Here is a 23,356-nt window from a genome sequence, read left to right as displayed (position 1 = left end):
TGATTTGTAAGATAATTCTTTATGCGCATTAGAAATCAATGGTGCCATGTACTTAGGAAGTTGACTATATTGGGCCAATGTAAACACCTCACATTTCTACAGAATGTGAGTTGTTCTGATGCTCTCTCCATCACCATCTTCGTAACTGCGGCAGGACCAACAGTAAACGACACCGCGTTGAAGAATGATCGGAAGAAAACAGCTTAAATGTAAATAACCTTCGACAGCTAAAACTATATATGGCCTAACTCCTTCAAAAACGATGATTCGCTACATGTAAATTTCCCATTTTTTTCATTTTTCTTAAAGAGGGTAGGTGAATTAAATTACAGGCCATTAACATCTTCGACGCCAACACTCAATCTCTTATCCATCCAGTCAATTATATCCTGTGCAATCTCCACACGCTCCGGCTCAAAGAGAAGGTCGTGCAAGAAACCGTCATAGAGCTTTATATCTTTGAACTCGGATGCCGCCTCATTGTAGAGGTCCTGGGAGGCAAGTGGATCGGTGACTCTATCAGCAGTTCCATGAAGAACAAAGAAGGGGATATTCACAAACTTAAAGTTCCGCGTCAAGTGAGAGGAGATCCGCAATATCTCATAGCCTGTTCGGACCCTGATTGGACCTGTATAGACCAGGGGATCAGAGTACTTGGCCAACAATTGTGCAGGATCCCTAGACACCGGAATTCCCCTCTTGTTTGCACCTTTAAACTGGAACTTGGGAGCGACCATAGAAACAATTGGAGCCACAGCCTGAAAGACATCAGAGAGTAGATTTGTAACATGTAAGCAACTATGTAACGACTATGTGTTTAACACAGCTTCAAGCTTTGGGGGAGATAAAATCACCTAAAAGCAGAAGCATTCAACATACAGTAGTTACACAAGATTTGGGACGCAGTAAGGAACATACCCCAACAATTGGATGTGCTGGCTTAACGCGCAAAGCTGGTGATGTCAGTACAATACCCTCTAGCATTCCTTCAATTTGAGGGACAGTCGCCGCCTACGCAAATGTTGAGCAATTTTAATGATAAACTTAAAACCCAATTATGTTGGACGCTCAGTAGATTTTTGGATGGCATACCTTCAAGACAACAGCTCCTCCTGTTGAGTGACCAAAGAGGAAGCACGGTACTCCAGGGTTATCTAACCTAATCTTCTCCAAGAAAGCACCCTATTGAAAGAGTAGGATCAAAACTGTCAGACTTCAGGGGGATTGAAAAGTAGACACTTGGAACCGAAAAATAGTAAATAAAATTAGGAAAGAAAACTAAGCTCGCCTATATAGTCGAAAAGGCTATGTTCAATTGTTCATACAGAAAATCCTAATATCGACATGAGGGGATAGCATGCTGAGTTGAATGGAAATGCAAGATTTGTAATCAATTGGAGAAAATGCTGTTGAACTTACAGTATCAGCAACAACATAGTCAAGTGAAGGAACGTATCCATGCAATCCATCGCTGCCGCCATGACCTACCACAAAGAGAACAATAGATTAACAAAAAACGCAACTCCAACGACTTCAGAAATCATCCGAATCGAGTAGTCATGTCCGCATTTCCCATCACAAACACCTAACATAATGCAAATGAGATATTCCCATAAATCCCCACAAGGTCCAGACAAATATAATGCAAAAGAGCTCGAATTTCAGTATCAACATGAGACTCCATTATCCTCTCTTCCTTTGCAAAGTGAAAGATTCAGAGGGACTCTACAAAAACATGAAATAGATTCCCAAAGTTCTCAAATTTTCTCTTTAACTCTCTGTTTCTCTCTTCAGCATAAACCTCTTTCGGACCTTAAATCGTTGTGAGTTATGTGCGTTTTGAACTATAAAAGTGAAAGAGCTAAAATGACAAGAAATCTTAAAACTTTAGCTACCTATCCAATCCATTGCGTACACCCCAAAGTTGCTTGAGGTTAGTTGCCTTGCAAAATCAGCATATCTTCCACTGCAAACAAATATCAAAGCACAAAATTTCAATCAAAACAACATTTAACTCAAAAAAAAAAAACCCATCAAATTACGAAAAAAAATCCCCTGAAATTTTACCTGTGCTCATTAAGCCCGTGGATGATGATCAAAATACCCCTGAAATTTTAGAAAAATAAAAAAACAAAAAACAATCAGAACTTGTGAAGATTATACAGAAGACAGACAGAACAAAAGCAACAGCAAGAAACCCAAATTCTAAAATTACAAGCAAGAAGATTATAGCTAATTATTCTGTTAAATTACGCCGAATCCAGCACAAAAATACAATTTAACAACACAAATATTCCGAAAATTATAAAATTACGTAAAAAAAACCGATGAAATTACACAAATTCAGACAATGAAGAATTATACCTTGGAGTGCCGGAGACCGGAAACCATGACCGGCAGAAGAGGGCGTTGTTGCGACCACCAAGGAACAAGAACGTGGCGGAGCGGTACCAGCAGTGGCCGTCGCCGGTGTGATACGCCTCAGCCAATGCTCTGCGCCTGAAGGTGTCCTCCTCCTCTCTCCTCCACGCCGACTTTCGCTTCTTAGACGACGGAGCATCCAGCAGAGACTCCGAGATGCCGCGGCGGCAACGGCGGGGAAGGAGGAAGAGGATGAGGGAGAGGAAGAGGGTGTGGATGAAGAGGAGGGAGGCTCTTAGGGTTTTGAGGATCGGGATTATGCGATTGCTGGCTCCGGAGGTCAGCTGCTCCATCTCCGCCGTCGACATGGCCGGGTAATCGACGGTGGAGAATGGGAGAGAGAGAGGGAGAGGAATCCGGTTCGGGAGAAGAAACGCAGAGGGTGGAAAAAAGGAAATGAAATGGAAAGGGGGAAGGAAATGATTTTGCCGGTTTAATTGGGACTTTATAAAGTGTTTTGTCGTTCGGAATCGTAGCGGTCAATCTTGGGCGTTGATTAGGAGGTGGCCGGATGTTGACGGTTGGGATTTGAGGTTTGTTAATAATAAAGCGTGGAGGACAAGGATGACTAATTCCTGTGTGGTTAGGTGACGTGGCGGAATCGATAGGTTGAGGGGGTGTTGATTTCGACTGTGGACGGTCGGGATTGAAAAGTTGCGGAGTTTGGTGTGTAGGGGATTATCGAGTTTGATGGTATGACTATGGTCTACGTCAAAGTATTAAATTGTGGGCAGGCGGTTGGGCAGATATGGGTGCGCGCCATAATATACGTTACGTTGGTTTTGGCTGAGCAGCTCGGCTCGAACCATGCACAGCTCGGCTCGACCCCATCTTTTTTTGAATTCTTTAAAAAAATTAAAACCTCAATTAAATACAACCTCTTAAGATTAAGATTGTTGTTAATAAAAATTTATTTATTACTTTAGTGTATTTAGTAACAATATGGTGAAGTTTATATTTATAATTTTAACAATGGATTTGTAACTCAAAAGTATTTTTTAATTTTTTTATTAAACAAAGGCAAGAAGCACTTTTTTTCTCAAAAATTGTTTAGCACGTTTAAAAGTAGCCTAAAAAAAATCATATGCAAGTGCATTTTTTTCTTATTAAAGGTAGAAAAACAATGTGTGTAAAGATAGGCAATGATGCAAGTACAATGATTTTGTTTCAAAGAAATGTGTGTATATATAGACACAACTCTACTTGCATTTCAATCATTAAATTAATTTGACGGTAAATTAATCAATGAAAATTTATTATTTTTGTTACATCCTGAATAAAATAATCAATCTACTTTCTCTTCTATTGACACTATATTTCTCCCTTTCTAATTTTTTTTCCCGTGTATTCAAAAGGAGAATAACACATGTTTCAGATTTCACACCACCATAGTCAACAGGTCCAAACAAATGGCCTTGCCGACATTATCAAAATCCCTAAATTTAGTTCTATTTCTATTTTCTATCTCTTATAAATTTATTAATTTACGATTGTATCTTAAACTAGGAATTTACGATTGTTTAGAGATTTATTTGTTACTATATGTACTTCATTCTCTGTGTAAATTCCAAAAACCCAAAACTCAAACCAATGGCATCTAAGATCACGACAGTTAAATAAGATGAATTAAATCTGATTTACAGTTAATTAAAGAGTGTTATTAATCCCACCCCATTGTTTTATTTTCTCACTCACCTTATAATTTCACCCACCATAAAAAGTTAAAAATGAAAAACTCTCTTTTCCCACCCACCCTTATTCCTAATATAACCTTTTATATATATATATATATATCTAAATTCTTCTAAATTGATAAATTAGAATATATGGGATATATATGTGTTTATATATCTCCTTAACAAAAAAATGACAAAAATCCGTTAACCATCCCAATTCCAAAACCATCGAAGCAACAGACCTCCAAACCCCATCTGCACCATGATCCCCAATACGGCAGCCTCACCAACACCCAGCTAGGCTCCACCCCATCCAACCTTCGCAGCACCACCATAGCCTCAAAACTACCCACCTCCATGGGTTTACCCATCTTCCTTCGCTGTACACAATCTCTTTCGTTGCCGAAATTGGATCGAGATCGTACACTGTAATGAGACAAAGGGAAAGGGGAGGAGTTGAAGAGAAGGTAGCCGTCAATGCCGCCGTGAGGGAGGCGTGTGGTTGTGCACTTGTCGTGGTTATAATAGTGAGAACGGGGTGGGGGTTTTCTGATTTTTTGTTCTTTTCTTTTTCTACTATTTTAGTTTTTAATGAAAAAAATATAATGCTTACGTGACAAAATACAATTGGTTATTGTTTAGGTCCTTACGATTATTCTCTAAAAGGACATAATTGTTAATGGAATTTTCACATTTAAGTAGAGTGGGGAAATAAGAAAATGGGGTAGGTTTAACACTCCTCTAATTAAAAGAGATTAAGCTGTCAAAGATTAAGCTGCCATGTTGAGCCAGCTAGCCAAGCCCTTTGAAGTAAATTGCCAGCGAAAGAGAGGAGAATTATTTTACCACAGGGACCTAGCTACTAGCAAGGTATGTATGGGATGGGTGTCACCATACCGGATTTGGATCCTCTCCTGAGCTCGAGGAGAGGATCCTCCTGACCAAAGGACTTAGACTGTTAGATGAAAATTTAACGGTTATAATTATTATAACTTTAAAATGACCTCTTATTTGTAGCCGTTGAATTTTCATCCAACGGCCCAAGTTATTTGGTCAAGAGGATCATTTCATTGGGCTCAGGAGAGGATCCAAGTCCCACCATACCAAAAACTCTCGTACAAATGATTATATTAAAAAAATGAAAACTAACGAAAAATTCAAAAAAACTTGAAAAATGATAAATAAATGTGTAGTAAATAGTATCAGGGAAAGGTAAAAATGTGATTTTTCATTAAAAGTGAACAGTACAGGAAATGTTTCGTTAAAACTTCCTATTAAAAATTTTGGTATTAAAAAATTTATTACTATTACCATACCATATTAAATTTAAAATTTAGCCCAAATCTGATTTTTATTCATTTTTTGGATTAACTGGATTTTACAATTTACACCACAAGGTATGAGCGTCAATTGCAAATTGAGTCACGAGGTTTTAATTTTTACATTTTACACCACGTGGTTTATGAATTGCACAATTTAATTTTTCTATAAACTTGATCGTCTGATTAGACATTACTTGCTAATATGCATAGACTTAGTCCACATTTTAAGCACTCTTCTAATCTTTGTATAAAATTGACAATCAATATATCTTAAAATATGGATGTAATATATGGCGCATTAGGATCTAGCATTTGTTAAATGATGAAATTAGCAAAAAAAAAAATTAAACTAATGCATTTCAGAAACCACGTATTTTACTTACGAATTTGAACGAATTCAAGTCTGGAGCCTTATCTGCTTCATTTCACAGCTAAATAATAATCAAATCGGGATTTTTATATCAGATCCCCTTGACTTTACATCTTTGCTTACTTGTCAACACCATCTCCCGTACATACACCATCGGAAGATTCAGAACGATTTTTCAAAGCTTGAAAAAGGACCAAGTCGGTCCAATCTTTATTATTTTAGTTTCATTGTTTTAATTTCTATCATTGTGACATAGATATGCTAAAATTACGAAGGGTTAGTACTAGATACACCACCATATTGAGCTCACCCCGTCATTATATATTTTTGATAGCTTTATACAAATGATAAAATAATATACATTAAATTATAAGAGAGAATTATAATATGGATACCAGATACAATGACAAATACTCTTAACTAATTAAGCTACAAATCACTTGCTTTTAGATGATTATTTGATTAGTAGATTCACTTCATAATTTAATCAATCATATAGATTTTTAAATATAAAACTTAATGATTCCAATAAATAAATGATTTCTAAATTGATAACTAGCATAATCATGTCTGCATGTCTAAATTGAATCACAGATTCTCACTTATAATAATAAACTAGTATATGCCCACACATAAAAGCAAGTCCAGCGTTGCTGGGTGCTTGGGGGACAGGCCAGATAAAAGGGGCCCGAGGCCTTGTGGACCGGCTCTAGCATTGGAGAGCCCGAGTGGAGGTGGAGGCCCGAGCTCCGGGTCCGTGGAGAATTGCCAGCCCGAGAGCCCGTGGATGTGACGCCAGCGCTGATGTCCGCCTGGCGTCAGGCCATTTTTAATTTTTTTTCTGTCTGGCGCGTGCACCCCACTCTCGCGTGGGGGCGCGTCGCCGACACAAAATCAGAAAAAAATAATGCTTTTTCAGTTACCGTTGGGAAGCCACGTGGTTTCCCACAGTCCGTTTGATCTCAACGGATCTTTAATTTGGACCGTTCGATCTCAACGGTAAAAAAAAAAAGTCTTATTTAATATCCACCGTTCGATCTGAGATCAACGGTGGATATTAATATGCTTTATAAATAAAAAAAATAAAAGAAAAAATAGTTTTAAAATTAAGAAAAGTTACCGTTGTGACACGTGGCACAATCTGGAGTGTTGGAATTCAAATTTTTTTATATCCAACTGCAGAGATTAATTAGTTGAATAAAAATTGTAAAAATTTCAAAAAAAAAATCTGAATTTTTTTTAAAAAAAATTGTTTTTACTTTTCTATAAATACATTCTCATTATCATCTACCTTACACAACAATTTCATATTTTCTCAACCACTTTCAATCACATTCCTTTCTTTGTCTCAAAGTTTCAATCCATTTTTTTTTCAACAAAATGACTACTAATGCATGTACGAATTGATCGCTTCTTGAAGATGTTGCATTGTGTACTAATTGAGTTGAAGTTACTCATAGTTCGCTTACGGGTAATGAGATGCAGTTGTGAGAAATGTGGAGTCTTATTCATACCAATTATCTTGAGAAAATTGGTGGGAAAAGAACCAAATAATCGATGACCAGTCGTTGGAAATTACGTAGCCAATCGTTTAGTACGTGGAGAGACGCCTTGTGAAGAAGGAAGCAGAAACTATGAATAATGATAGAGATCTTGAGAAAATTGGTGTGAGATTTGTGAGGATAGATGGTGGATTATATGGAGGATTCAGAAAGGATTAGGTTGTACATAATGCCACGTGGCATGCCATCATTCATTAAAAATCTGATGGAAATCTATCCTCAAAGATTGTAAACAGATTATGACACGTTGTGCGACGTGATTGGTTAATAATCTTATCAAAAATTCATCACCAATAATTGTATTTTCGGATAATGACACGTGGCATAGCGAGTACGATTAAAAAATTTATCGGAAATCCATCCCCAATAATTGTCTTTTCGGATTTTATGACAAGTGGCGCAACGAACCGATTAAAAATCTTATCCGAAATTACAAATAAAATTATTTTGTATTATTTAATAATACTTCGGATAATGACACGTGGCGCAACGAGAACGATTAAAAATCTTATCCGAAATTACAATTAAAATTATTTTATATTATTTTATAAATAAATAAAATACTAATATTTTATTGCCTATTGTCAGGGCTATGAAAGTGTAACGGTGGAGATGCAAAGGCTATTGCCAGGGCTATTACTGTTCATAAGAGCAACTCCAGCGTTGGAGCCCTCCCCCCAGGCTATGCACTATTCAATCCACCTTATGAACAGTAAATGCCCTTAATGAACAATAATAGCCCTGGCAATAGGCAATAAAATATTAGTATTTTTTTATTTATAAAATAATACAAAATTATTTTAATTGTAATTTCGGATAATATTTTTAATCGTTTTCGTTGCGCCACGTGTCATTATCCGAAGTATTATTAAATAATACAAAATAATTTTATTTGTAATTTCGGATAAGATTTTTAATCATTGTTGTTGCACCACTTGTCATAAAATCCGAAAAGACAATTATTGGGGATGGATTTCCGATACTCCAGATTGTGCCATGTGTCACAACGGTAACTTTTCTTAATTTTAAAACTATTTTTTCTTTTATTTTTTTTATTTATAAAGCATATTAATATCCACCATTGATCTTAGATCGAATGGTGGATATTAAATAAGACTTTTTTTTTTTTACCGTTGAGATCGAACGGTCCAAATTAAAGATCTGTTGAGATCGAAAGGACTGTGGGAAGCCACGTGGCTTCCCAACGGTAACTGAAAAAGCAAATTTTTTTTCTGATTTGTGTCGGCGACACGCCCCCACGCACAAGTGGGGTGCACGCGCTTGACAGAAAAAAAATTAAATAAGGCCTAACGTCAGGCTGGCGTCACAGGGCCTCAGGCTCTTGGGCTGGCAATTCTCCACGGGCCCAGAGCTCGGGCCTCCACCTTCACTCGGGCTCTCCAACGCTGGAGCCGGTCCATAGGGCCTTGGGCCCCTTTTCTCTCCCCCGTCCCCCGAGCAACTAGCAACGATAGGCTTGCTCTAAGGTGGATTGAATAGTGAATAGCCTGGTGGAAGGGCTACAACGCTGGAGTTGCTCTAAAGTGTGTGTGTGAAATTTTTTATTTCTTTTTTTTAATTTGAAGGAGAGAGGAAAAGAGTGAGAGAGAAGGTGGAAGTGGGGAGAGAGGGAGAGAGTTATAATGTTTTCTAAATTTTTAAAAAATTAGAGATGTTAAAATCACCTGTAGGTGATGCTTAAACAAAAAAAGAAAAACAAAATTTTGTTTTGTGAAATTATGTTGTTACCCTTAACATTTTCGTGGTTATAGAAAACTAAATAGTATTGTCACCCTCTTTTGGTTAACGAAGAAGGTTTTATTAATATGTAGTTTAGGAAACCAAAAGAAAATTCTATTAATATGTAGGTGATGTTTAAACAAAAAAAAGCAAAATTTTGTTTTATGAAATTACGTTATTACCCTTAACTTTTTCGTGGTGATAGAAAATTAAATAGTCTTTTCACTCTCTTTTGGTTAACGAAGATGATTCTATTAATATGTAGTTTAGAAAATCAAAAGAAAATTCTATTAATATGTAGTTTAGATATGTTTAGTTAGCTTTTGGGGACAGTTCAATTGGTGCGTGGTGGATATTGAGTTAGGATTAGGGTTAGGTCACCAAACTAAAACTAGCCGTTGGCTCCGATGCTTCTGCTTTATGAAAGCAAATTTTCAAGGCCATGAAAGGACGCAAAACCTGTTATGTGGTGGCAACATGAATTTTTTGGCTTCTTTACCCTCAAAAGTCTTTGAAGATGATGTTTTTGGTGCATGTAGTTTTCAATTGCGACAATTTTACAGAGAGGAAAGAAATAAGTGCAAGAAAAAAAAGCATGTTGATTGATTGGTGGTTTGGGTTGGGGGATAACATTTTTGTCCGAAATAAATATGGGGGATTTGGCGCTATACTTCTTTGGGAAGTTGGATATTCAATTTTGCTTTTGAAAAAAAAGCACTTATCAGTCAATTGGGGTCCTGAAAAGCTAAAAACCAAAGCTCAGAAAGTCAGTTCTTTGTATGTTCATTTGGAATAGCTATGGATGTAACCCGGGAAAAATTGCAAACCCTATACGACTCTTGATTTTGATTGAATCCGACGTGCCCAATTTATTTATTTATTTTTAAATTTTACTATTATTAGTGGTATCAAAACATGGTGAGAGATTCATTGTATGAATGATAAGTGAGAAAAATGAGAGATTCCTTATTACCTCTTAATGATTTCATATTAAGCTTGATCAAAATTATATGATTAGTAAGGTATGCGATAACGTTAGGTTGAATGTGCTTTTATATTTTATTTTATCTATATTATAATTTTTTATTTAAAAAATTCAAGAGTTTTTTAAAGCACCGCGAACAAAAAAACACTCTTTATTATCTAAAAACACTTTTAGCCCCTAAAAGCACGGCCAAAATTCCTTAAACAAAAGATTACAAATTAATTATGCATTTTTATAATGGTGAAATTAATAAAAGTGAGCATTATTGTTTCTAAAGATTGTTTTTGAAGCTGGGCTGGGTGATAAGGGCCTCAGCCACAAATGAGTATCCACATTGTCATAATCAGGCTATGTAGGCCTTCTCAAAGTTGAGGTAGCCCATAGGCCTAGTGAAGTTCAGCTTTTCCAATTGTAAACTAACTTTCGTAATTGGCCAAAAAGCCCAAGCCCATCTCTTTGTGTTTTTTCCTGATCCAAAATTAGTACTTCTCTTTCCAATGTTGGAATATCTCCCTCCTGTAAATTAAAAATGATGAAGAAGGTCTTGCCTTTATAATTCCAAAACTATTAATATTTGAAAACGAGTATGGTCGAGGAATTCAAACCCTAAAAATAAGAAATTGGATCGAATCTCTGTTGGAATATCTCTCTCCCGTAAATTAAAAATGATGAAGAAGGTTTTGCCTTTACAATTCCAAATTATTAATATTTGAAAACGCGTATGATCGAGGAATTCAAACCCTAAAAATAAGAAATAGGATCGAATATTCGTTTATGTCCTACTACGTTCTACGTAACAATAAATAAACAAATAACACGTTATTGGTTAAAGAATCCACCAAATAATAAAGATTTGGTAACATGCCGACTAAAAAGTGTCATTCCCCCTTTTTTGTGGTGTAATTTTCATATTAATGAAGTTCCCGTGTTGCCTTCACAAAGTTGATCAAGAGGTCGCTTCACACCAAAAAAAAAAAAAAAAAAAAAAGGTTAAAAAGTGATCCAACTTCCTGGTTTTCCTTTTAGGACTTCGATCATCTGCCGTGCCCATTCCATACATTTTCCATCATTTTCTATTTCTGTGGTCACGGTTAAACCATGTCAACATTTTATATTAATTTTTTATAGAAATAATAAAACAAAACACAATAGGAATATAAAATGTTGACGCGACTTAACCGTAACCACATAATATAGGAAGGGATGGAAATGGTATGGGATGGGGAGGGCTGACAATCCAAGTCCTTCCTTTTAACTAAATATCCCAATAATGCCGTTGTTTTCTTTCTTCCCAACAAGGGAAATACTGACAGCTCGATCAACAAGTGCTTTTCTTCTTCACACCTTCGAATACATGTGAGAATCTGATGTGACCACAATTTTGTTATGATCTCTCAACTTTTCACATGCATGGTTGGTTTTGTTTCTCGTGAAGATATAGCTCTTTAGATCAAACCCTAGTTTTTGAATTCCTATATTTTTTACAGTAAGAAATAAAGAAAATTAATAATGCCTTAATTTGCAGAAACAATTTGTTAATTTCACAACGAAACCCTACTATGAGTCTATGAATACTTTTTTTTTTTTGCACCATTTTTCTCACCATATGCTGATTTCCAGGCTTCCAGTTCCAGTATATAATTTAAAAGTAAATAACAATAAGAACTCACCACATAAAGGTTTCTAACTGAACTGCATAATACTGCATTTAAGCCAAAACAACCAAAGCAGAATCCTTCATATCAGAAAAAGCAGAAAAGACCTATTAGCTTTCAACACTTCATGAAAAATCTTGCTTATTCAGGAGCCTTCTCTCCTTCTCTCTCTCTCTCTCTCTCTCTCTCTCTCTCTCTCTCTCTCTCTCTCTCACATGTACTCATAGTCCACATACACTTTCTCTCATCCTCTGCAGGAAAACAGAAAACAATATAAATTACAAGTAGAACCTACAAGTCCATAAATCTTCAAACTCAAAATTTTAAAGTTCTAAGAACTTCAACAAGTTCACCATCATGCCACCAAACAGAGAAAACCAGATGGGTTCATATTCTAAGGCCAACACTGTCCACAAGCCACCAATACTCTCAATGGGAAGTCTCCAAAGAACCATATCTGACATCTCAGCTCAACTAAGCAGCAGCAGCAAAGAATCCCTTGATGATGACATTCATCTTCCAACTATATCCGAGGTTGAGGATGCCAAGTGTGAGTGCTGTGGCATGTCTGAGGAGTGCACGAATGAGTACATAGATCGCGTGCGCAGCCAGTTTTCGGGGAAGTTAATTTGCGGGTTGTGTGCTGAGGCTGTGAAGGAAGAGATGGACAAGAATGGAGGCAAACGAGAAGAGGCTGTAAATGAGCATATGAGTGCTTGTGAAAAGTTCAATAGGCTTGGTAGGGCATACCCCGTTTTGTACCAAGCTGAGGCCATCAAAGAGATCTTCAAAAAGAGTTCAACAGTTAGGGCAAAATCCATAAGTCCTAGAGATAAGAGTGTTCGAAAGGGTAACGGGGGTATTGCAAGGAGCTCCAGTTGTATTCCCGCAATCAACCGAGAAGAACTCAGCCCTAAATCTTAAACTCTAATTAAACTCTAAATTGTAAACCTTTGTTATTTGAAAGGACTTTTTAAGTATTTTTTCTCTATGTAACACAACAAGTATCCATCATAGTTAGCGTCAAAGGGGGCACTTTCCATTTGCAATAAATGTAACAATCTAATGCTAATCTTACTTTGATCGATTAGTTTTTTATTACACAGATATTACAATTTTAATCTGCATTAAGGGAAGGAAGATGATTTGAACAAGGGACTCAATCGGTTAAACAATTCAACACTTGCTAATGTTGTTGATTAGTTAACCCTGGCACATAAATAAAGTTTTTGCCAAATTTCTATTCCTTTCTTTATACATGTACTTGGTCGTATAGGATGAGCCTAGCTATGAAGGAATATATAAACGCCTTGTATAAAATTGAGCTTAGGGGTGAAATTTTTAGCATATTATTGTACTATGCTGATTTTGTATCAATCGGATCAGGATCCTCTCTTGAGCAAAGGGTGAGGATCCTCCTGACCAAGCTCATCGGGCCATTGAAATTTTATCCAAAGGCTACAATTATTATAACTTTTAGATGGACCCTCTGTTTGTATCCGTTGGATAAAATTTCAACGGCCCGATGAGTTTGGTCAGGAAGATCCTCATCCTTTGCTCAGGAAAAGATCCTGATCCGTATCAATCAGCAATAGTATGATAATTGTATAGAATCAATCATAAATGTGAATGGTATCCAAAAATGTTTTACTAGAGTTAAACAGTAATTTCAACACAAACTCACTTAGTGCATTTTGTTATTATTATTTTTAATTAAAAAAAATCCAACAAAAAAAAGATAATTAAACATTTTATTTTTAATTTAACATAAAAAAACCAACTGGCACACTAAGGGAAAAACTCATTTTACCTTCTTATACGTTGCCTCGAGGTATTTTCTTCTTATAATCATTTTAATCTAGTAAATTTGGATTAATAACTAATAAATGTTTGACAAAGAATAAATAAAGAGGTTGCTGCCATATAATTGAAGGGTGATTTTCTTTTTAATGGTATTTGTATATTGAACTAAATATGTTTTCAGATTTTGGCCAAAATAAAATGGCCTATTATTAAAGTGGTATCGTTACTACATTACTATACCAACCGAACTATTTAGTATTACTGAAAATTTGACACGACAATGATAATAGATTTTAAAATATCAAAAATTTGGTTTGGAGGTTTGGTACGGTACCAAATCCAGCCACAATCTCGTTTTTCTTTTGGTGGAAAATACTGTCTCGTTTATTTTGAGCATATATCAAGTCATGGCAACTTTCACCTTTTTAAATATGCAAACAATATTTCCATTTTGGTTAAACAATAATTTGTTATAGTATTGGAGGATGAGATTTAAGAGGTTATTCATACTATGTTTTTATACCATATTTCTATAACATCTTAGGTAGCATCTGATGTGAACAGACACATTATTTGATAAATTTGCAAAGCCCAAAGAAAAGAAGGAGAAAGACTTTTCGTATACCACGATTATTATTTAATTAACTAATTTTTCTTAATTATTAGTTTATTAAATAATAAACTAAAATTAAAAATCTAATTAATTCAAATGATGTGGCTGTCCACATCAAATACCACCTAAGATGGTATGAAAATATGATACAAAAACATGGTAGGAATAACATTACTCGGATTTTTAGAGAAAAAAAAAAAAATCTATTTGTGAACTGTGATTCGTCCTAAAACTGCCCCAGGTTAGTGGTGATGAGACCCAGTTGTGATCAAGTCCCGTCAGGGAAACGTTTGAAAGCAAATTTACATGTCATAACCTTGATGTAATTTGGAGTGAATAAATTAAAAAAAAAAAAGAAAAAAAAGGAGTAAATCGTACCACGATTCAATGTCAAATATGTGATGTAAACTCTACGTTTGTTGATGATAGAGTTTATTGATGATTAATCATGGGAATGTTGATATTATCTCGCCGCATCATATATATCATTACTCATTAAAGGTATGCTTATGTAACCGTAATCAGAATAAAAAAGAGAAATTAAATTTCAATTTTAAAGTATTCTTGCGTTTACCAAATAATAAGGAATAAAAAAATAATGGAACCCATGTAAATTTTGGAATTGAATTCCTTATTTGGAGGAATTCAACTCCCAAGACATAGATGGAAATCTAATTCCCGAGGATCTGTAGAATCCGGAATGGAACCTTTTGTCAATTATACCCTCACTTGAATTTTTAAACTCCAAGTTTACCCTCCATTACCCGAACAAACCCACACCACGCCTGCGCAGCGCCACTCCTACCTCTCCCTTACCACCGCGGCCACCCTTATCATTCCTACACATGCCCAGCGCCGCAGCCACCAATTCATGATGTAAAATATGTAATTGTTTGTTCTCATTCAAGGCGATGGCCTGGATTTTTTTTTTCTTTCTAAGAAAAATTAACGAAAAGTTTAAGTTTTTTTTTAGTTTTAATGAAAAATGATAAATAAAGGTGTAGTGAATAGTATCAGGGAAATATAAAAATGTAGTTTTTCGTTAAAGTGAACAGTAATGTTTCGTTAAAACTTCATTATTTCTATACTTTATCTTATTTGTTTATTTATTTATTTAAATATATATATATATATATATATATATATATATATAAAATTAGGTCTACGTTTATGTTGTTTTGGAAATTAAAATTTATTAACTAGCCCATAAATGAATTTCTTTAGGGCATGGGCAGCTTGGTAATTAAACTTAATACCGATTCAGGAGTGTTTGGTAAACAACCTGTATGGAATCAACATTATTTCTATTCTGATTCTAGACAGTTTCGTAAACAATTTCTATATGAATCTGATTCTGATTCCTCCTCAATTCAATTCCCTCTATTTTGATTACGGATTAGTAAACATACCCTAAAAGTGCAACCATTGTGTACCATAACAAACTAAAGCTCACAACCACAAACATGTTGGTAAGAAAGGGTAATGCTAGGGAGCCTAAGCTTTTAAACTAAGTTTATAAACTAAATGATGTGTCACCAATATGAAATAAACACGTTAATCAACACTTAAGTAATAATCTAACCATTAACATCCACATTATTTAGTTTAGAAATTTAGTCTCCCTAGCATTATTAATAGGAAATTATGATGGTGGCATGGTGTTTTGTTTACTTTTTAAATTGTCCATTCCAATAACCCCCCACAACTAAAGATTTTATCAAGCATTAATCTTTTTCCACCGATGGGCCATTCTTCACGTCTTTGTTAGCTAGCTAGATAGTTTTGTTGGCAGTGTAAGATGGAGGGGGACCGTCCTATGGTTTATCATCCATGGTTTTTGCATGCATTTTCCTCTTGTTTTTGGTTTATCTACCCGTGCACTTGGTCATTTTAAAAGACCTAATGACTTCTTTTGTGGGTTTATAAGAGACGTCTATAAATTTCAGCATGAGTGTGACATTATTGCGTGATGTTATTAATTTAAGTATTATAATATGAATAGACGATAATATTAAAATTTATAGTCCTACTTATAGCATATATTAACAAATAAATACAAAATTATCATATAACTTAATTGCTTATCACGTACCAGTGTGACACGCGATCACACAAATACATATTCATATAACGAGTTTTGGTCGATGCACAGGATGAAAATAAACCATTTAAAACCCAAATTAACTAGCTCCATAAAGACCACGTACAAACTTATGGAATTCTCAAAGATGTGCATGGCTCTTCAATTCCTCGCGAGTGGAAACTTGACTACAAGCAATTAATTAGAGTACACATATAATATCAGCTAAGCTTATGATTGTACTTTACATGTATGCATGCAAGAACCCCGGCCGCTGACTGAACAACGTGCAACACGAGCCCTAGGTAGCCAATTAACAAGTGGTGCATGTTGCACTTATAAATTAATACTTTGATAACAATGCGTGCAATTTGCACAACATTGGCATGAAAAAGCAACACTTATATGTAAAATGCATTGATATTTTGGTCTGTAAAGTGGCCTTTCAGCATGCAACTGACGAAAACTTCTCGAAGCTTATGTATATCCACATTAACTTTAAAATATATTACATTATCGCATTCAACCTTTGAAACGACTGTCAATCCACAAGAAAACCCAACCCACACACCCTCATTTCGTATAAATACCCAAGTGATATGTTCAGATCTTGTACTTCAGTTCAACATAGCCAACTATTACTTCTCTCAACAAATATATGATCATATCATCAAGTCTCTGAGCAGTTGACATGGTAATGTTGTCTTTAACTATACTCATACAATATATTGCTTGCTTTTAACTTTTTACATCAAGGGTGATGTTATTCAGACACACAAAATTGATACGTTTGTTGAACACAATATCTAATACAAGTACAGTAATAGGCCCGTCTCTATCAAATTGTGTTATAAATGTGTTAATTTTATCTGTCCAAATGGTTTTTTATATCATTGAGCTAATCTCTCTCTTTCATGTCCATGCATGCGTTCGCGTAAACATGCATGCATACATACAGCCGCAGACCGAGCAAAGGCTTCGAAAGGCATTCTCAGATGTTTCAGTTGAAATAAACAAGTATAAGAAGGAACTGGAATTTAGTAGCAACGATTTTATACTTGCTACAATTGATGAAGTGAAGCAGGCAGAGTGTAAATGCTGTGGGCTGAAGGAGGAGTGCACACAAGGCTATATCAACGAAGTTGAGGGCTCCTTTTCAGGTAAATGGGTTTGTGGGCTCTGTTCAGTAGCTGTCAAAGATAATATGACGAGGGCTCCAAATGGCACTCCCATGCAAGAAGTCGTGAGCTCTCACTGGGACTTTTGCCAGAAGTACAAGAGCACTAGGCTCAACCCTAAGCTCTCATTGACCTCTGCCCTGAGGGACATAGCAAAAAGAAGCTCTGAGAGTAGAAATCCGAACAATAACATGCCAATGCTTGGTCGAAGAAACAGCTGCGGTCCAAGAATTGATTTCAAGCAACATATGTAACTATTGGTATGATGAGTACACTACTTGGTCGGACTTCAATATATATATATATATATACACGCACGCGCGCACACACACATACATATATTTGTTGTACAATCGTTAGTATTCAATCCATCTATTTCAATTTATTTGGTCTGACAAAGAGCAAATTCAGAGAGATGAGAAATCGATCAAGAGGCTGTAAAATGTAACTGAACTGCTTCAAGTTTTCATTCATTGACAAAGGGAGCAGAATGTGGAGTAGTTGAGCTGTTTAACACAACAGGCTTATCTATGACAAACCAGCCGCATCAACTACTAACCGAATCAACAAAACACAAATTGAACTAATTGCTAAACCTAACTCAATTACGTAAATGATGGACTCCTTTTATTGTCAATTGATTTCATGGTGTATATATAGAACTCAACTTCATCTTGTAAAAAAGTAATTCGAAAATCAACAAGTTACTAGGATCACAAATAAAACCAAAATTACAATAAACCAATCAAACAGTTAAAGGGAAATAAACTTATCTTCCGAAGTGGAGGAAGAAGAAAAAGCCATGACTGCTATGGTTTCGTAAGGAGTCTTCTACACTCAAGCAGCCGAGAGTCCTTATTATCAAATAGGGTTTTAGCACGAGATAGGATAATACTGTGAGTGCAGGGACCTCCCTATATATATATCCATACTCCCTTGATATCAGGCCTATTAACTGATACCTTGGATATTCCAAACTGATTAGGGTTTCAGTATAGTCCTCATAAGTACTGAACTCTTGTCAAGTCTTGATAAGGTTACTTGAATATAATTGCATGTTATTAGCCACTTAGGACTCTTAATCTTAGCTAAGTAGGATCGGAATTTCCTCAACATGATAACTCATACATTGAGCTATCAGTTTGTCGAGAACAAGAACTCATTCTTCTTGACACTCACATCTTACATTCTCCCACTTGAGTGTCCAAGAAGAATGATGTTACATAGGCTAAGACTAAGGTGATCACAAGTCCCCGAAAGCTGCAATTAAACCTTTAACAACCTGTCACTTATAGCTTCGAATACTGAATCATAAATGCAATATGTAATCTCTTCTACATGTGCACTTTATGATTACAAGTACCTACACCATAAGCACTGTGTTGTTTGACAGAATTCAAAAGTTTCAGGTTGATAAACAAAATTCAACTCCTCAACTGAGCCTTATGCAAGCATGGCTCATATTTTCTGTCAATTAAAACATATTGATAAGAGAAGATGCAAATACAATATACTGTTACAAAATCACTCTCTTATCAAGATTTATGTGACATCCCACATCGCCCAGGGGAGTGATCCTTATATGTATATTCCCATCCCTACCTAGCACGAGGCCTTTTGGGAGCTCATTGGCTTCAGGTTCCATGGGAACTCCGAAGTTAAGCGAGTAGTGCATGAGAGCATTCCCAGGATGGGTGACCCATCGGGAAGTTCTCGTGTGAGTTCCCAGAAACAAAACCGTGAGGGCATGGTCAGGGTCCAAAGTGGACAATATCGTGCTACGGTGGTGGAGCGGGCCCGGGAAGTGATCCGCCCCTGGTCGGGATGTGACAATTTGGTATCAGAGCCTAACCCTGGCCGTGGTGTGCCGACGAGGACGTCGGGCCCCTAAAGGGGGTGGATTGTGACATCCCACATCGCCCAGGGGAGTGATCCTTATATGTATATTCCCATCCTTACCTAGCACGAGGCCTTTTGGGAGCTCACTGGCTTCAGGTTCCATGGGAACTCCGAAGTTAAGCGAGTAGCGCATAAGAGCATTCCCAGGATGGGTGACCCATCGGGAAGTTCTCGTGTGAGTTCCCAGAAACAAAACCGTGAGGGCGTGGTCGGGGCCCAAAGCGGACAATATCGTGCTACGATGGTGGAGCGGGCCCGGGAAGTGATCCGTCCCGGGTCAGGATGTGACATTTATGAATAAAATTTTACTATTAAACCACTTTCCACTAACACTTCAATTCAATTCAATAATACAAAAGCAATTTTAAACTCCCACCGATTAAAAGAGTAAAAAATCTCATAAACGCACATACCTCTTAAAAGCTCCCACTGATCAAGCATTAATCAAGGATTTAAAAGTATTGAGAATTCAACATTAACTACTAATTTTTCTGACTATATATCTATGCCATATCTTGCGAGGAAGTGAGTGGCTAAAAAGATATACAAAATCATATGGTCGGTTTTATTCATCTAAAATTTGACAGAAACAGAAAACTTTAACAAAACGTTTTCTGATTGCAACAAAAACATATAATTCCATAATCATCCTTGGATAGAATCTGATTATATTAGGTTTTCACATCTAAAACATAAAATACAAGGGCAAACGTATATAGTTTCAACACTTTTGAGCAGATGAAATATATACAATCTTGTCAATTCCATGTTTAACCATTCATTGATTTATAGTTGGACTAAATAAGAAAACACTTTTGAGCAGATTAATTATCCATCAATAACATATAAATCACAAGTCCAATGTCTTGAACAACAAACAATAATTAATAAGCAAAACACTTTTGAGCAGAATATACTCATTAACCCTTCTTGAATTTCCTGCAAGATTAGTTGCATATATAACAAATAAAATATAGACAAGTATGATAATGTACGTTTTATCTACCAAAACCATGACCATTAAAAGCATGCAAAATTGATGAGTGTGAAGCCCATAATACATTATTTCTCCCACTTGGGCAAACACTCAAAATTGCAAGTTTAAACACTAGAGAAAGTGGTTTTCATATAACAAAATATGTTGAATCAATAAATCAAATACATAATTTTTTTTTAAAGTACGTTAGAATTAAAAGTTCCATAAATAAAAACTTATGCAATGGCTACAAATTTTATTTTATTTTAGTGTATGAGAGAAGACTCACATATGTGTTAAAGATTAGGTCATAAATTAAAATGAAACCTAATAAGAGAATCCAAACTCAAAATTTATGTTTTAATTCTAAAACAAAGTCGATAAACACTTAGATATCTCAATAACATCAATTTTCCAACAATAATTTTAATCCAATTTAGAACTTAGAGAAAATTAAGGCAAAAGATTGGCAAATTTACCTACTCATTCTCAATTTAGAAGATTCATCATGGAAGTAGCCGAGTTGTGGAGGATCGAACCAATTGCAAATTGCATGATTGTTACACCTTTGGGCAGAAACAAATCATGCAAAGGAAATACCTGCACAGCTAGCCAAAACATAAAATACACAAAATACATATAGCTTCAACAGCTTTGGCCAGATGAAAATATGTTAGAAGTACTTTATGATTTGCTATAATACTAATTTATAGTTGGTAAATGAGTTCTTGAAATTCCCTTTGGGACAAAAGTATTCATCATATAATTAGAATTTTGATTTTTTTCAAAATAATCATTTAGAACAAAATTAAATAATCCGTTTTGTTGGATATTCAATGATTCTCAAATGATTAAATCAGACACAAGAGTATGTCGGTATTGACATTGAACAATAAAGTTCTCAAAAGAGGAAACATAGTTATCATTTATTCAATAGGGAACAAAATGATCAATTAGTAAATAATGTCACTTTCCAATTTTTTTGTATCAAAAGACAATGATCATCATAATCAAAATTGATGACCAAATAGAACATTGGTTTGACGAAAATAAACCAATACATCTTTAAATCAAAACTTAATCAGTGTTGCCTAATAAAAGTCATTAATATTGAGAATTTGCATAAAATAAGGGCATATTGGAATAATAAACTTGTCTACAAATCAGTACCAATAGATGTGCACAAATCAGTGAAACAATATCCCATAACTCAAATTGTTTGAAGTCCCAAAATTCAGTAGTACTAAATTATTTGTAATTTCACTGAAAACTCAATTCTTGTTAGGTTGTCATGAATATTTTCAAGTATGAACTAGACATAGATGGATACTATTTCGCAGAATTTCATGATTTTTAAAATTTTATGAGCGAGCCAAAAATGAATTCGAAAAGGGAGGTGCTGCAGAAACTGCAGAAAAAAGGTTCAGTACAGACCTGAGATTACAAAATCACCAAATATTCATTGTTCATCCGATATGCATGAAATTTTTCAGACATAAAAGTAAACATACAAAGCTGTTAATTCCCAAAATTTCATAATTTTTACAAGTCTACTAAAAGAAAATTAGAAATGGGATGTGCTGCAGAAATGGCAAAAATTCTGCAGTACATACCAGATACTAAATAATTCACCAAAAATTCAATTTGACTCCAATATGCATGAGAATTTCCAAAATCAAGTAGAAATATACATTTACTGTCACCAAAAGTTCAATAATTTTTGCAATCTTGAAAGTGGGCTAAAAATAAAATTGAAATGGAATGTGCTGCAGAAGCTGCATAAATTCTGCAGGACAATCCCGATATTAAAAATTCACCAATAATTCATTTGCAAACCAATGTTCGCGAAAATTTCCAGATTTGAAATAAACATCGCAATGTATATCATACTAAAATTTCATGAATTTAGGAGTTACATAGATATATCAAAATAATATCACAAACAGACTATTCCAGCAACATGATATCACACTTAAATATTTAACATAAATCCATTTCTTGTCTAGAAACGTGAAAAATACCAGCGTCTACAATCCATTTGATATTACGACATGACCAAATTTCATAAAATTTGGAGCGATGAAAAATCTATCAAAATCAGAAACTAAAATAGAACAAATTGCAAGGTACGCTAAACTGCATGAACATAGCTAGTCTTGTTTTCGTAACTTTACTAAAATCTCAATTTTCTTTTAAAACAACGTTTAGCATGTCCATTGTGATATATCAAAATCTCCTTTTAAGATAAGAAAACAATTTAAAAGTGACACCAAAATGGCCACGGCATTAATATGTGTATATAGATCAAGCTCCTTACGATCGCAAGATTTGAGAATTGAAGGGGATATCAAACATTTCTAATTTCTACAGAATGAGTTCACACATTCATCTAAGCTATGAATGAACATGTGTGCCTGCATAAAACGTGTTAGTGTCATAGTATCCAAATTCAGAATTTTAAATCATGAAAATCCTATACAATGGCTCACCCACGAATTCAGTGTCCATAAGGTTAATTCAATCCATCAACTCAAAATAATTTCAAAAGGTTGCTTTAGACAACAACAAAAAAATATGAGCAAACTTACTAATTTTACTTCCGTTGGGTCAAAATTTATTCTCACCTTTGAACGGGATATGCTCACCAGGGTTTTGGGTGAGCCCTAGGAAACCCAGCACTAACACTACCAATCAAATTAAAGCAAGATATGCAAATCTCGTAAAGCTCAACCCATAAAGCATGGCAAATAATTCATTATGCAAGACTTGGCATCAAGCTTTTCATAATGGGGTTCAAGCTCGATGCATAAACCTTAGTGCATGGGTAATGAACCATGGCTGCTTCAATCATGACGGAGAAATCTTCAGCATGCTGGAGCTTTCTGATCCTTCGACCAAACAAATTTACTCCATCAGAGATATCATGTCATAGAAAAGGAATACTAAAAGCTACAAAATCCTTGGAATAATGTATATTTCACCCACCATACATCTTATGTATATATGTCGTATGATGTAACTTGACATCTAAATCATAAAGTTAATTGAACATGTTGGCAACAGTCATTCACAATAT

At 35.3% G+C, this 23,356-nt stretch overlaps 3 protein-coding genes across 3 annotated transcripts; 2 read left to right on the top strand and 1 right to left on the bottom strand.

Annotated features, from left to right (window-relative positions):
* Nucleotides 1–192: 192 nt before the first annotated feature.
* LOC137738981 (uncharacterized) lies at nucleotides 193–2,846 on the bottom strand. Its single transcript, XM_068478455.2, has 7 exons — nucleotides 2,365–2,846; nucleotides 2,068–2,106; nucleotides 1,896–1,966; nucleotides 1,420–1,484; nucleotides 1,093–1,182; nucleotides 919–1,011; nucleotides 193–758 (listed from the first exon to the last, which is right to left on the bottom strand). Exons 1-7 carry the CDS (start codon nucleotides 2,727–2,729, stop codon nucleotides 327–329), a joined length of 1,155 nt encoding a protein of 384 aa, XP_068334556.2. The 5' UTR covers nucleotides 2,730–2,846; the 3' UTR covers nucleotides 193–326.
* An 8,941-nt stretch (nucleotides 2,847–11,787) lies between these two features.
* On the top strand, nucleotides 11,788–12,977 carry LOC137727815 (uncharacterized). The gene has a single exon (XM_068466674.2). The coding sequence runs from the start codon at nucleotides 12,089–12,091 to the stop codon at nucleotides 12,653–12,655; it is 567 nt and encodes a 188-aa protein (XP_068322775.2). The 5' UTR covers nucleotides 11,788–12,088; the 3' UTR covers nucleotides 12,656–12,977.
* Nucleotides 12,978–17,167: 4,190 nt separating this feature from the next.
* Nucleotides 17,168–17,659, top strand: LOC137727891 (uncharacterized). The gene has a single exon (XM_068466787.2). The coding sequence runs from the start codon at nucleotides 17,168–17,170 to the stop codon at nucleotides 17,657–17,659; it is 492 nt and encodes a 163-aa protein (XP_068322888.2).
* The last annotated feature ends 5,697 nt before the right edge of the window (nucleotides 17,660–23,356 follow it).

The sequence above is a fragment of the Pyrus communis genome, chromosome 15, assembly GCF_041283825.1.
Source record: "Pyrus communis isolate YQ-2024b chromosome 15, ASM4128382v1, whole genome shotgun sequence".
NCBI lineage: Eukaryota > Viridiplantae > Streptophyta > Magnoliopsida > Rosales > Rosaceae > Pyrus > Pyrus communis.
Note: the sequence above shows the minus strand (reverse complement) of the source record. Positions and strands in the feature narration are given on the sequence as shown.